The 13,786-nt window shown below is 41.7% G+C and overlaps 1 protein-coding gene across 5 annotated transcripts in view; it reads left to right on the top strand.

The window, feature by feature from the left end:
• carmil3 (capping protein regulator and myosin 1 linker 3) overlaps nucleotides 1-13,786 on the top strand; it is a 76,919-nt gene that overhangs the window by 24,476 nt on the left and 38,657 nt on the right. For all 5 annotated transcript variants that reach the window (XM_062984217.1, XM_062984215.1, XM_062984216.1 and 2 more), the window contains exons 5-11: nucleotides 366-487; nucleotides 4,731-4,828; nucleotides 5,549-5,619; nucleotides 8,757-8,830; nucleotides 10,323-10,398; nucleotides 13,052-13,140; nucleotides 13,498-13,592. In XM_062984217.1, coding sequence (XP_062840287.1) covers nucleotides 366-487; nucleotides 4,731-4,828; nucleotides 5,549-5,619; nucleotides 8,757-8,830; nucleotides 10,323-10,398; nucleotides 13,052-13,140; nucleotides 13,498-13,592 — 625 coding nt within the window. The remainder of the gene's footprint in view (nucleotides 1-365; nucleotides 488-4,730; nucleotides 4,829-5,548; nucleotides 5,620-8,756; nucleotides 8,831-10,322; nucleotides 10,399-13,051; nucleotides 13,141-13,497; nucleotides 13,593-13,786) is intronic.

Genomic DNA, 13,786 nt, shown 5'->3' with positions numbered 1-13,786 from the left:
TGTCCTACCTCGATGAACCAAATATATAGCATTTTAAACTAAAATGGATAATAACTTGTAAGACTTACAATGTTGTTCATCTTGGGTAGCCATTATCAAAAATCCCAAATGCCTCCAAATCCCAAATCATCCATATTTTCCTTTAAAACAAGGAAAACAAACCTTGCTTTGGTCAAACAGCAGCTTTACCATACTGGCTCTGGACTTTTTGCCCCTATGGTTTGGGTTTGGGAAGGTGAAATGGCTTACGTTGTCATCTGGATGAATGGAAATTAGTTCCTAGAGCCTTCGAACATGCTAATGCATTAAAAAATAATGAGTAAATAGATAAATATTCCATTGATGCAGACTGACTTTTGTTGCAGATCCTGGTGGAAACGGAGAAAGCCAACTACAGTTTGAAATTTCCCAACCCAGAAAGTGCCGACCAGGTCACGAGACACGTCAACACTGCCTTAGCCAAAATTTTCCCAAGTCCAGCCTCTGTGTGAGTATCTCCATGCCTGCACTAGAAGATCAAATACCTTGTAAAACTACAACTCCCAGGATCCCAACTGCATTAATTCTGCAGTGTAGATGCACCCTATGATTCTATGGTTCACTTCCCGATTTCTGGGCATAAGTCTCTCAAAGGCAGAAGAGCGATTTGGGTCTTGTGTTGTCTAGTCAGTTGGCAACCTTAGCAGCAGATGAAGTTTTGGAGAATGTGGAAGTTGTGCCAGCTGGGTTGGGGGCGGCGTGGGCGACTGTTCTGAAAGATGGAACAGCTCTCGAGACCGAAAAAGGCTGGAGTCAAACATCACCATGGTTCTTCCTGGTATTTCTAATCCCAGAATCCAAAGAAAAATGCATTTCGCTGTAGTTGTGTGGCTTCAACTTGTTGTTTCCAACTTAAAGTAAACCTATCAAAGAGCTTTTCTTGGCAAGATTTGTTCAGAGGCAGGAAGCAGCCAGGCTTTGAAGCTGCAAGGCTATTCAGTGCTAATCAAGCTGGCCAATTGCAACATTCACACTTGCCTCCAACAGACAAGAGTTGTTTCTCATACCCCAGATACATAAACTCCATGTGCCTAGTTTTCAACAGACTTCACAACCTCTGAGGATGCCTGCCATAGATGTGGGCGAAACTTCAGGAGAGAATGCTTCTGGAACCTGGCCATACAACCCGGAAAACTCACAGCAACTCAGTGATTTTGGCCATGAAAGCCTTCGATAACACAGTAATAATAATTTATATTTATATTTTCCAAGATGTGAAAGGGAGTGCCCTCCACATTATTATTATTATAATTTATTGTATGACACAGCAAACAAGATAGATGTGCTGGATTTCGTATCACAAAATCACAAGTCGCACACTTCCCAATTGTCTAGGACTGTGTGATGTATTTTCGGATGATGCGTGCAGATCCCAGCAGGGTGGCCTTTTGCAGTTGACAGATCGTAATTTTGTCAATGTCTATTGTTTCCAAATGCCGGCTGAGATCTTTTGGCACGGCACCCAATGTGCCCATCACCACCGGGACCACCTGCACTGGTTTCTGCCAGAGTCTTTGCAGTTCAATCTTGAGGTTCTGATAGCGGCTGAGTATTTCCTGTTGTTTTTCGTCAATGCAACTGTCACCTGGGATGGCGACATCAATGATCCAAACCATTTTCTTTTCCACAACTGTGATGTCTGGTGTGTTGTGTTCCAGAACTTTGTCAGTCTGGATTTATTATTATTATTATTATTATTATTATTATTATTATTATTATTATTATTATTGACACAACGATGTTGTATGACACAGCAAACAAGATAGACATGCTGGATTTCGTTTCACAAAACCACAAGTCGAACACTTCCCAAGTGTCTAGGACTGTGTGATGTATTTTCGGATGATGCGTGCAGATCCCAGCAGGGTGGCCTTTTGCAGTTGGCAGATCGTAATTTTGTCAATGTCTATTGTTTCCAAATGCCGGCTGAGATCTTTTGGCACGGCACCCAATGTGCCCATCACCACCGGGACCACCTGCACTGGTTTCTGCCAGAGTCTTTGAAGTTCAATCTTGAGGTCCTGATAGCGGCTGAGTTTTTCCTGTTGTTTTTCATCAATGCGACTGTCACCTGGGATGGCGACATCAATTATCCAAACCTTGTTCTTTTCACAACTGTGATATCTGGTGTGTTGTGTTCCAGAACTTTGTCAGTCTGGATTCGGAAGTCCCACAGTATCTTTGCGTGTTCATTTTCCACGACCTTTGCTGGTTTGTGATCCCACCAGTTCTTTGCTGCTGGCAGGTGGTACTTGATGCATAAGTTCCAATGGATCATTTGGGCCACACAGTTATGCCTCTGTTTGTAGTCTGTCTGTGCAATTTTCTTACAGCAGCTGAGGAGATGATCAATGGTTTCATCAGCTTCCTTGCACAGTCTGCATTTTGGGTCATCAGCTGATTTTTCAATCTTGGCCTTAATTGCATTTGTTCTGATGGCTTGCTCCTGGGCTGCAAGGATCAGGCCTTCTGTCTCCTTCTTCAGGGTCCCATTCGTGAGCCAGAGCCAGGTCTTCTATTATTATTATTATTATTATTATTATTATTATTATTATTATTATTAATGGCCTTTGTCCTGATGTCTTGCTCCTGGTCTGCAAGGATCAGGCCTTCTGTCTCCTTCTTCAGGGTCCCATTCGTGAGCCAGAGCCAGGTCTTCTATTATTATTATTATTATTATTATTATTATTATTATTATTATTATTATTAATGGCCTTTGTCCTGATGTCTTGCTCCTGGGCTGCAAGGATCAGGCCTTCTGTCTCCTTCTTCAGGGTCCCATTCGTGAGCCAGAGCCAGGTCTTCTCCTTATCAGCTTTTCCTTCAATTTTGTCAAGGAACTTTCCATGCAATGTTTTGTTGTGCCAGCTGTCAGCTCTAGTTTTCATGTCGATTTTCTTTGGGGCTGCCTTGGTTGTAGGAGCCCAAGCTCTTCTGTTACTATCACTGCTGCACTGTAGGCCTACTGGTTTGTTTGTTCAATTGATGTTATTTGGACAGTGGAGAGTGCTGCATTCACATCTTTCATGAGAGGCGCCAGGTGTCTCTTGGGCACTGTTTTTAGAGTTGGGAGCCGCTGTCTTATTGCATTTGCTGCAGCATGAGCCATGATCTTATCCTTGAGCTCTTGTTGTCTTGCTGTCAAGGTTCTTGGTGGTTCAACAGGTGTTTCAAGTGCTGGTTCCTCAAATTCTTGCAAAAGCTCCACCCTTTCTTCTGGTTCAATCTGTTCCACCATTCCAAGTGTTGCTGGGGTCTCTGCTGCTGTCTGTGCTGTGGTCTGATGGTAATTTGCTTTGCAGATTTTCTGGATTTCTTCGAGTTCAACTTCACTGAACACTTTGTTTCTGATTATGAATCTTCGTTGGTCAGCCAGTCGGGGTTCTGTTATCTGTGAGTCAGGGTACTCTTGTTTCCATAGCTGATGCATCCTTTTTTGGTAGCCGTGCTTTTCAGGTTCAGAGTTGTAATAGCATTTCATGACTGTGCGGTTTTCTGGCATTGTATATTTCTGCCGCTTCTGTGACTGTTCAATTGGGTTTTGATGATTCCGTAGCCCACTTGTCGATGGATGTCCAGAATCAGCAGCATCCACCACGGTCCTTTTTATCCTGGGCGACGACCGAGCCAGTATAGACTTCGTTTTGGTTTGATTCTCCATATGCTAATGGGTTAGGTGCACTTGGTTGCATTCCTCCGCTGAGGCCTCTCTGGCTTGGTTGGACCTGCCGGTAGTTACACTACCGCCAGCACAGCCCTCAGCATCCTCGGAATGGCTAAGCCCCCCCACCACGTCAAGGTGGCACCTGCGGGGGGGATTATTATTATTATTATCATTATTATTACTGACACAAAGACATAGTATGACACAGCAAATGAGATAGATATGCTGGATTTCGTATCACAAAATCACAAGTCAAATACTTCCCAAGCGTTTAGGAATGTGTGATGTATTTTTGGATGATGCACACAGATCCCAGTAGGGTGGCCTTTTGCAGTTGGCAGATTGTAATTTTGTCAATGTCTGTTGTTTCCAAATGCCGGCTGAGATCTTTTGACATGGCACCCAGTGTGCCGATCACCACCGGGACCACCTGCACTGGTTTCTGCCAGAGTCTTTGAAGTTCAATCTTGAGGTCCTGATAGTAGTTATTATTACAGTAGAGCCTCACTTATCCAACATAAACGGGCCGGATAAGCGAATATGTTGGATAAGATTAAGGAGAGATTAAGGAGAAGCCTATTAAACACCAAATTAGGTTATGATTTTACAAATTAAGCACCAAAACATCATGTTATAAAATTTGACAGAAAAAGTAGTTCAATATGCAGTAATGCGACATAGTAATTACTGTATTTACAAATTTAGCACCAAAATATCACGATGTATTGAAAACATTGACTACAAAAATGCATTGGATAATCCAGAACATTGGATAAGCGAATGTTGGATAAATGAGACTACTGTATTATTATTATTATTATCACCATCATTATTATTTGTTACTTTTCTCACCTCTAGGCGTGAGGCAGAGTACAACACAGTTAAAATACACAGACTATTCCAACAATATGTTAAAAGACTGGCATAGGATTAAAACACAATAGAATCATTCCGTTCTAATAAAATGGAAATTCAAATTGATAGGTTGCCACAATAACAACTGATTTCTCTTTTTCCTCCCATCCAGCTGCCTGATCCGCCATGGGAATGTGGAGACCCCCGAAACGCCGCGGGACATGTCCCCCAACTCCGAAAGCTCCAACTCCACCACCCACAGCATTTGCGGTGAGAAAAGGGGAACCGAAAACCCTGTTTTTGCAGAAGCAAAAAAAAGTAGAGCGGGCGGAAGGTGGAAATTTCCAGCTCTGTCAGGGTTCCTCCGGCTTCTCTTCGGCCGTGTGTTGGTTGCATTCCAGGAAGTCAGCCGGCGCAGTGTTCATTCATAGGAGATTGTATGAAATTTTAATTACAGCTTCTGCATTATCCACTTAACCCACTGACCTGGATCCCGGAAGAGTTCTCCAAAGGAGATACAAATTGCTTTCCTGTACGAAACTTCAAGGTCCATTTAACTCCAGTTCTAGCCTCAAACTGGGCTTTCCAGTCATAGCCGTCTGCTGGCTTTAAAAAAATAAAAGGTGCATCTATAGTGTAGAGTTAATGCATTTTGACAATCTCAAGATTCCATAGTAGTGAGCCAAAGCCGTTAAAGTGGTGCCAGACTGCATTAAATCTACACCATAGATCAGGCATGGGAAAACTTGGTCCCTCGAGGTGTTTTGGACTCCAACTCCCAGCATTCCTAACAGCCTCAGGCCCTTTCCTTTTCCTCCGCAGCCGCTTAAGCGGCTGCGGAGGAAAAGGAAGGGGCCTGAGGCTGTTAGGAATGCTGGGAGTTGGAGTCCAAAATACCTCGAGGGACAAAGCTTTCCAATGCCTACTATAGATGCCGGTTTCTCTGAAGGAGACTCAACCATAACACAACTATGTTTGCTGCTTTTTCAGGTGGGTTTTCGGAAACGTACGCAGCCCTTTGCGACTACAATGGACACTCGTGCCGCGAAGAGGTGCAGTGGGTAAGTTCGCAGTCCGTAAATTCAAACCTAGTGTTGTTTTGCACAGTTTACATAGCTTTCTAGTTTAACCATCCTTTGGTATGTCTAGGATGTGTAGAACTATATCACATCAGACCCTAATCTAATCACAATAGCATTTTCGGCAAAGTGAAATGCACCGTTCCAATAACGGCATGTTTCCGTTTGTTGACCCAAGCTTGCTGCAATTGCGCCATGCTCATTGCAATGGCACTGTGTTTCCCAGCTCGCTACAATTGCACTATTTATTTATTTATTTATTTATTTACAGTATTTATATTCCACCCTTCTCACCCCGAAGGCGACTCAGGGCGGATTACAATGATCACAAACATTCAATGCCAACAGACAAACAACATACAGTATAGACAGACACAGAGGCATTTAACATTTTTCCAGCTTCACGATTCCGGCCACAGGGGGAGCTGTTGCTTCACCGTCCACTAGTGGCTGTACTTCCTCATTCCTTTCCTCGTGTTTTGCTGGCAGTTTTATGGTGTTGTAAATTAGTTAAATTAGCCTCCCCGCATAAAGCGTACCTAAATTTCCCTACTTGACAGGTGCAACTGTCTTTCGGGGCTGCATAGGTCAACAGCAAGCCGGGCTATTTAATGGTCGGGGGCTTAACCCGACCCGGGCTTTGAACTCATGACCTCTCGGTCAGTAGTGATTTATTGCAGCTGGTTACTAGCCAGCTGCGCCACAGCCCAGCCTATGTTTGGTTTTCCTCACAACCTCGTTTCAACTCCTGCTCACCTTACTTGGTGTATTAGTGATTTTGTTTTTTATCACTTTTGGTGCAACTGAGCAGTCGCCTTTCTCCGCTTTGCAAATATCAAAACTGCAGCAGAAAGAAAATATTACAAAAAGAAAGAGGGTCAGATCAACAATAATATTAGATTTATTGCCAATGCAATGTAACTACAGGAGATGCACTAAATTCAAGTGCAATGTAACTACAGGAGAGACACAACCAGCGTGTTTTTGAGCACATCTGCACTGACCACTGAAGTTGATATGAAACTGGCTGAAAAGGAAGCAATCTCACAGTCTGGATAATACATTGAACTGTTTTGAGGTCTGGATGGTTCTTATATGCACTGCAGAAGCTGGAAAGTTGATGTCGCACCCCAAGGCAGAAATCTCTTTGACTGTAAGCAACACACCAACTGAATATACAGCAAGCAGTTTATTGTAGAATATATAAAAAAGCCAAGCAGAATATGGTAAAAAGTACAATCCAAAAATAATGAGGGAGGAATGTCTTTAAAGGTTTCAGTTTAAATCCATAACATCAAGCTGTAGAAATTCCATGAAGCAAGGCAGGTACAAACAGGCAACATAGCACAACAAAATAATTGGCAAAACTTAGATAAAGTAATTCAGGAAGCCAGCATAAAATCCCATAGGCCAACTGGAACACCATCAATCCTTGGAAACAGGGAGCACTTGGACAACGTGAACCTTGGGTAAGGCAAAGTTGGGTGGTTGTGTGTTTTCCGGGCTCTATGGCCATGTTCCAGAAGTATTCTCACCTAACATTTCGCCCACATCTGTGGCAGACATCCTCAGAAGTTGTGAGGTATGGAGAAACTAAGCAAGGAAGGTTTTTATATCTGTGGAAAGTCCAGGGTGAGAGAAGAACTCTTGTCAGTTGGAGGCCGGTCTGAATGCTGTAATTAATCGTCTTAATTAGTATTGAATGGCTTCATCTCCTGGCTTCGTCCTGCCTGGGGCATCGTTGTTCAGAGTCATTAGCTGCCCCTGATTGATTCATGTCTGGAACTCCTCTGTTTTCAGAGTGTTGCTTCTTATTTACTATTCTGATTTTTGAGTTTTTTAATACTAGTAGCCAGATTTTGTTCATTTTCATGGTTTCCTCCTTTCTGTTGAAGCCTCTAAAACAACTGTTAAAACTCATAGAAAAGCCCAAAAACTATGGTGACATATCATAGGACATGGCTAGACTGTAGCCAAGACAAGGGAATGGGATAGTGCAAATTGTAGCTAAAGAAACAAAGGCATGGGATAAAAGTGTGTAAAATGTGAGATTTCTCAAGATGTTGCCATGGCAATTAAAATAGAATCGTAGTGTTATTGTCATATAGTGTGGAAGTACATTTGGTCCTCTGAAATACACCACCCCGTGTCAAGGTGCCTGCAAACCACATCCTGAAAGAAAAGTTATAAAAAGTACCAATTGCTGAGGATGTGGTCAGTTTTATGAACAATTTCTCACCCACTCCTTTACCCATTGAATGGTCTCCACCCAATGAAATATTAACTGTTGGTGGCTTAAGCAAGTGTTAGGGTTCAGCTTTAATATGGTCTCTCCTCGTGGCTACAATTTTCCATCCATTGCTTGGAAAATGTTATTTAAAAATCCCCAAAAGCACCATTGTATATACCTGGACTTAAGCATCCATGGATGTCTGGTATCCATAGGGTGTCCTGATACCAAGGACCCACTGTATGTTCATATTTGGATCAAAATTATATTAAAATTTGGGATAAGAGGACTTTAAAGAGAAGCCTGAAGACTTGAGAATTCAGGGTACAATCAGTTATAGGGGATGTTTTAGCTGGAAAGAGATTGGGACATCTAAAATAGATGGATTTCATCTGTCCTTGGCATATAATGTAGTGAAGATGTATGTATTATTCATCTAGTTTTGTGCAGAGTTTGGAAAATGGACCTTTGTGGACTACAATTCCCAGAATCCTTCATCATCATGACCCTTGGTTATGATTATAGGAGTTAGAACCCAACAAAGCTCACTTTTCCTTGCTTTTGTTTTATGTAGAGAAGGAAAGAAGGCCATTGTTTTCCCATCTTGCATCTATGGGTGCATCCTCAATGTGGAATTAATGTGGTTTGAAACGCCTTTAATTGCCATGGCTCAATTCTATGGAATCATAGGAGTTGTAGTTTGCTCAGTCACCCACTCTCTTCAGCACTGAAAGCTAAGGACTATGTAAAACTACAATTACCAGATCCATAGCATTGAGTGTGATGGGAAGAAAAGATAGCTATTACCCTACATCTCTAGGAGTGGGATGTATTGCACGTCAAAACATATTAACCTTGTTCATTTTCTTCTGCCTCTTTCATGCTCCAGGATGTTGACACTATTTATCATTCGGAAGACAACCGGGAATTCAACCTGCTGGATTTCTGTCACTTGGAAAGTCGGTGAGAAGACACTACCTGGGGTTCATTTGTTCCCACTTCACAACTCAACAGACCTCCAATCAAACATCAATCCATCAATGAATTTTCGGGCTGTTATAAACTCACTAGAAGACCTATAGGCACTCCTTTTTGTCTCAGTCCTACTTTCTGGAATTTAAGCTTAAGTCTGAGCTACCCTATAGAATCAGAATATTTGGGGCACTCAAAGAGGGGCATCTAAAAACAGTAGAATTAATGTAGTTTAACCCCATTTTAACTGTCATGGCTCAATGCTATGGAATCCTGGGATTTCTAATTTGGTTAAGGACGTGTAGCAGGGAAACCTAGCAATCTTCTTAAACTACCACTTCCATGATTGCGTAGCATTGAGCCATATGGCAATTAAAGCTTTTTCAAATTGCATTAATTTTATAGTAGCCTAATAGGCAAGAAACGCAGACAATTACACCATTACAAAATTTGAAAAACCTGTTCCTGGTTTGAAAGTGTTGTTTACTATTTAATTGTGTGGTACTGACTGAAAGTAGCTGTTTCATGATAATGATAATAATAATAATAATAATAATAATAATAATAATAATAATAATAATAATAATATACTTTATTTATATTCTGCTCTATCTCCCCGAGGGAACTCAGGGCAGATTACAGAACACATATACGTCAAACATTCAATGCCGTTATACAATTAACAAGGACAAACAATACGTAAACATCTTCCATGCCGAGGAGCTTTGTCGTCCTTAGACACCTTCCTAATTAAATAGCCAGCATGTCCTTATGGGCACCTTTTATTAGCTCCCCACTTAAAGTGGTACCTATTTATCTACTCACATTTCTGTTTTCGATGTGCTAGGTGGTCAGGGAGCTGGAGCTGAGGACAGGTACTCACCCCAACCCAGGCGTGAACTGCCAACCTTTTGATCGACAAGATTTTCTGCAGCTTAGTGGTTTAACCCACTGTACTAAGCCTGGCCCTGTGTTATTCTGTTCTACTCTAGAAACTTTGTTTTTGTGGCTGCCACAAACTATGTTGAATTGGTTGAAACTCTATGAGATAGTCATTGAAAAACTATAGCAACATGTTTTGCGGGATGTCCCTCCCACAATAAGAAAGCTTTTGCAGTTTAATAAACTTTTCCCATGTTTTTAATTCTAGAACCCATTAGGAAATGACATTTATAGTCCAGGGACAAAACTTGTGTTACATAGTGTTATTGTTCTTTGGACAAAAAATGAGATTAAAAAGCTCCACCCCAACTTTCTCTATCTGTGTGGTCCTAAAACTTCCATTTGGCCCTATTGATTTTGGTGAGAGGGCTGCCACAGGCTGAGAAAGCCTTTATGTTTCTGTTTCTTGTGTTAAGTTTATCCTTTTCATCTTTCTTGGAACCCAGAGTAAATGGGGTCAAACAAGGAGAAGATGGTTGAGATCCCTTCTCTAATACTTGTTCTTCCACCCCTCTCCCCTTTTTTCTCTCTATCGTTTTAGGGACCTAGCGCTGATTGTGGCTGCTTTGGCTTATAACCAGTGGTTCACCAAACTTTTTTGCAAGGACCTGCGGCTGGTATGTCTTCCTTATTCCAAATATTGTCTTGAGATCTTGGCTAGATGTCCCTTTTATTCATTGATGAACAGGCACATCCAACACCTGCAAGTCTTCTGTTAAGAGTTTTTTGCTTTTGGAAAGGCACGACCTTTCTAAAAGGTCCAGAAAAACCCAATAATCTCCATAGCCTTTTGGAAGCATGACCCTTTTGGAGATTAATTGACATTCACATTATTTGGAATACGGTAATCATAACCTTTTGTAAAGTATGATCCTCCTGAGAAGAGTTAGATACCTGTTTGAGTGAATCTTATCCTGAGTGGTAAATATCCACTAATATTCGTGCAATGCCAATTAGGCTTCTCAGTTGTTAGACTGATATACCAGATTATCTCCCTGAACTGTTAGGAACAAAGATATTCCAATGCACAAAATGTATAGCAGATCTTCAGAAATGTTCTTTCAGTTGCCTAAAACACCTCTTCTCTGCCATAAAATATATTGCTTTTAAATCATGCTCTCCAGAGATCAAAAATAAGTAGTCTTTGGGGTCATTCCATGCCAAGCGAAGAAGACAGGCTTGGGAACCTGCAGTAAAGATACCCACCCGTGGCTGTTGCTTCATGGCTATCAGCCGTGGCCCCTATGGCAATGAAGATCCTGGTTTCAATGTGATAACCAGCAATGACTATTAATGCAATATGTTGTGCACACAAAATACAATATATCGTGCATCTCCATTTCCATGTGGGCCACACCCAATAGCCATGCAGTAACAGCCACGGGTGGATATCTTTACTGCAGGTTCCCAAGTCTGTCTTCTTCAATTACTTCATCATTCTGAAAGCATCATTGATTTGTAATAGAACGATTTCAGGGAAACTATATTGCCGACAACATGATGTCCCTGATGGAGTTGGCATAACAGCAAAAACTTGTTCTGGAATCCAGCAAGTATTGTGTCCTAGCAGCCAATAAAATAAACTAGCAGGACCATGAGGATGCATAATGTATAAATGCATAAATGCACAAAATATAGCATACTTTGACCTGAGTAAATGGATACTTAATGGTCGCATTGCAAAACGAAAACATATCAGTCTTGTAGAGCAAAATGTTCTCTTTCAGATGATACTATTCACAAGCATATTCAGGTAGAACACTTTTTAAATACAGTAGATTTCCAGTTATCCGGCTTATCCGACACCGTATTATCCGACGTGCCGGCATCTCGGCCTTCCCGGTGGGTGCTCAGCGCTTGGAGAGGCCTGCTGCATGTTGCTGTTTTTCTAGGCAGCAACACACAGCAGCCGTGTGTTGCCAGGAGGGACGAGACATGACCGGTGCAGATTTTTCCCTCCCGGCAAGCACCCGGTACTTGGAGAGGCCTGCTGTACATTGCTGTCTAGAAAAACAGCTGTTTTTTTAGGCAGCAGCAAGCCTCTCCAAGCTGGGTGCTTGCTGGGAGGAAAAAGTCTCCTCTCTCCTAGCAAGCACCTGGCTTGTTGGTAGGGATAATAGGACCTCCCTATTATCCAACCGTTTCGGTTATCCGACATTCAGCCTGCTCGTTTATGTTGGATAACTGGAACTCTACTGTTTGGCTTTGTACTTTGGTAAATTTTACCGTTTGTGCTGACAGTGCAAAATTTGAAGAGATGCTGTAGGGTGGTTATTGATACTGAGTAGTTGCAAATCTGCCAGTATTATGTCCAGTACAAGCATAATGCTTGGCCGAATTTTCAAGTCCGTATCTTTGTTTGCATGGAAATTGTTGCAGTCTGAAAAAAAGGTCAAAATTTGTCATTACACATTTTCATGCCCACTTTGAGTCGACTTGTTTGACTGGATTTTTCATCCGTAATGTTAAAATTAATTTCATCAGAATCACCAGAAAAAAATTGTGCAGGATTTCAATTTACTAGCCAATCTTATACATGGAGTTTCAGTTTTATTAGACCCCAAAAATGGCATTTTGTTAAATGTCGTAGAGACCTCAAATTGTATTTATTATTTATTTATTTGCAGTATTTATATTCCGCCCTTCTAATGCCAAAGGGGACTCAGGGTGGATCACAATGCACATATATGGCAAACATTCAAACATATAGACAGACACAGAGGCAATTTCACATTTTCCAGCTTCCGGCTTCATGAGGGTATGCTCAGTTCCGGCCACAGGGGGAGCTGCTGCTTCATCATCCACTTGTGACACCGAGTCCTTGATGGAGGACTTCCTCATTCCTTTCCGCACGCTGCTGGAAGATTTTATGGTGTCATAAATTAATTAAATGTTTGCCATTGTATGTTGGAATCCTCCTGAGTCCCCTTGGGGAGATAGGGTAGAATACAAATAAAGTTTTATTATTATTATTACTATTATTATTATTCCTAACAAATAACTAGTATAGGAGGCTTGTAGAAGGTGGCTATTTGCAACATTTGCTGCAAGAAATACACCATGAAACCATGGAGCTGGGAGAGACCCAAATGGCCATGAACGAAGACGCCATCAAAGCACTCCCGACAGATGGCCATGCAGCTTCTGCTTAAAAACACCTGGAAAAGGAAATTCCACTGGATTCCTGGGCAGCATATTCCACTGTTAGACAGTTCTTACTGTCCTAATGTTTAGGTGGAGTCTCTTTAGGTGTCTTTTGTCTTTCCGCAGGGTTCAGAAGTAGCGGAGCAGGTTCTGCACACGGTGAGCAAGTCCCATCATCTGGAGGAGCTGGTGCTGGACAATGCAGGGTTAAAAACGTGAGGCTTGCCTGGACTTTTTGCCATTCCTATATATATATATATATATATATATATATATATATATATATATATATATATATATATTGCTTTGCAAGTTTGGGCCCTGCAGGTGTTTTGGACTGCAACTCCCACCATTCCTAACAGCCTCAGGCCCCTTCCTTTTGCCCCTCAGGGCCTGAGGCTGTTAGGAATGGTGGGAGTTGCAGTCCAAAACACCTGCAGAGCCCAAGCTTATCCATGCCTGCTCCATATCCTATTGCACACTATATACTCTATATCCCATTGGTTACTATTCTAATATAAAGCCTAAAGCTTTGTTTGTCTTTGCTCTTTCCCTTTCTCTGTTTCGTGCAGAGAGTTTGCTCTGAAACTGTCCTGTGTTCTGTCGGAGAACCCGAACACGGCTCTCCATGCACTGACTCTCTCCCACAACCCGTTGGAGGATAAAGGTGAGCTTTGGGGCATCCGATCCTAAAATAAAATGTGTCTGGTGAAAAAAACACTACTGTATTTGCTATTTAAACTTCGTTGGATCGGGCTTGTCCCCATGTAAGCCGCCCTGAGTCCCTTCGGAGCTATGGAGGTGGGATATAAAAATAAAAATAAAATTATATATATTATTATTATTATTATTATTATTATT

The sequence above is a fragment of the Anolis carolinensis genome, chromosome 6 (assembly GCF_035594765.1).
Source record: "Anolis carolinensis isolate JA03-04 chromosome 6, rAnoCar3.1.pri, whole genome shotgun sequence".
In the NCBI taxonomy this organism is placed as follows: Eukaryota; Metazoa; Chordata; class Lepidosauria; order Squamata; family Dactyloidae; genus Anolis; species Anolis carolinensis.
This window is presented reverse-complemented; position numbering and strand designations above follow the sequence as displayed.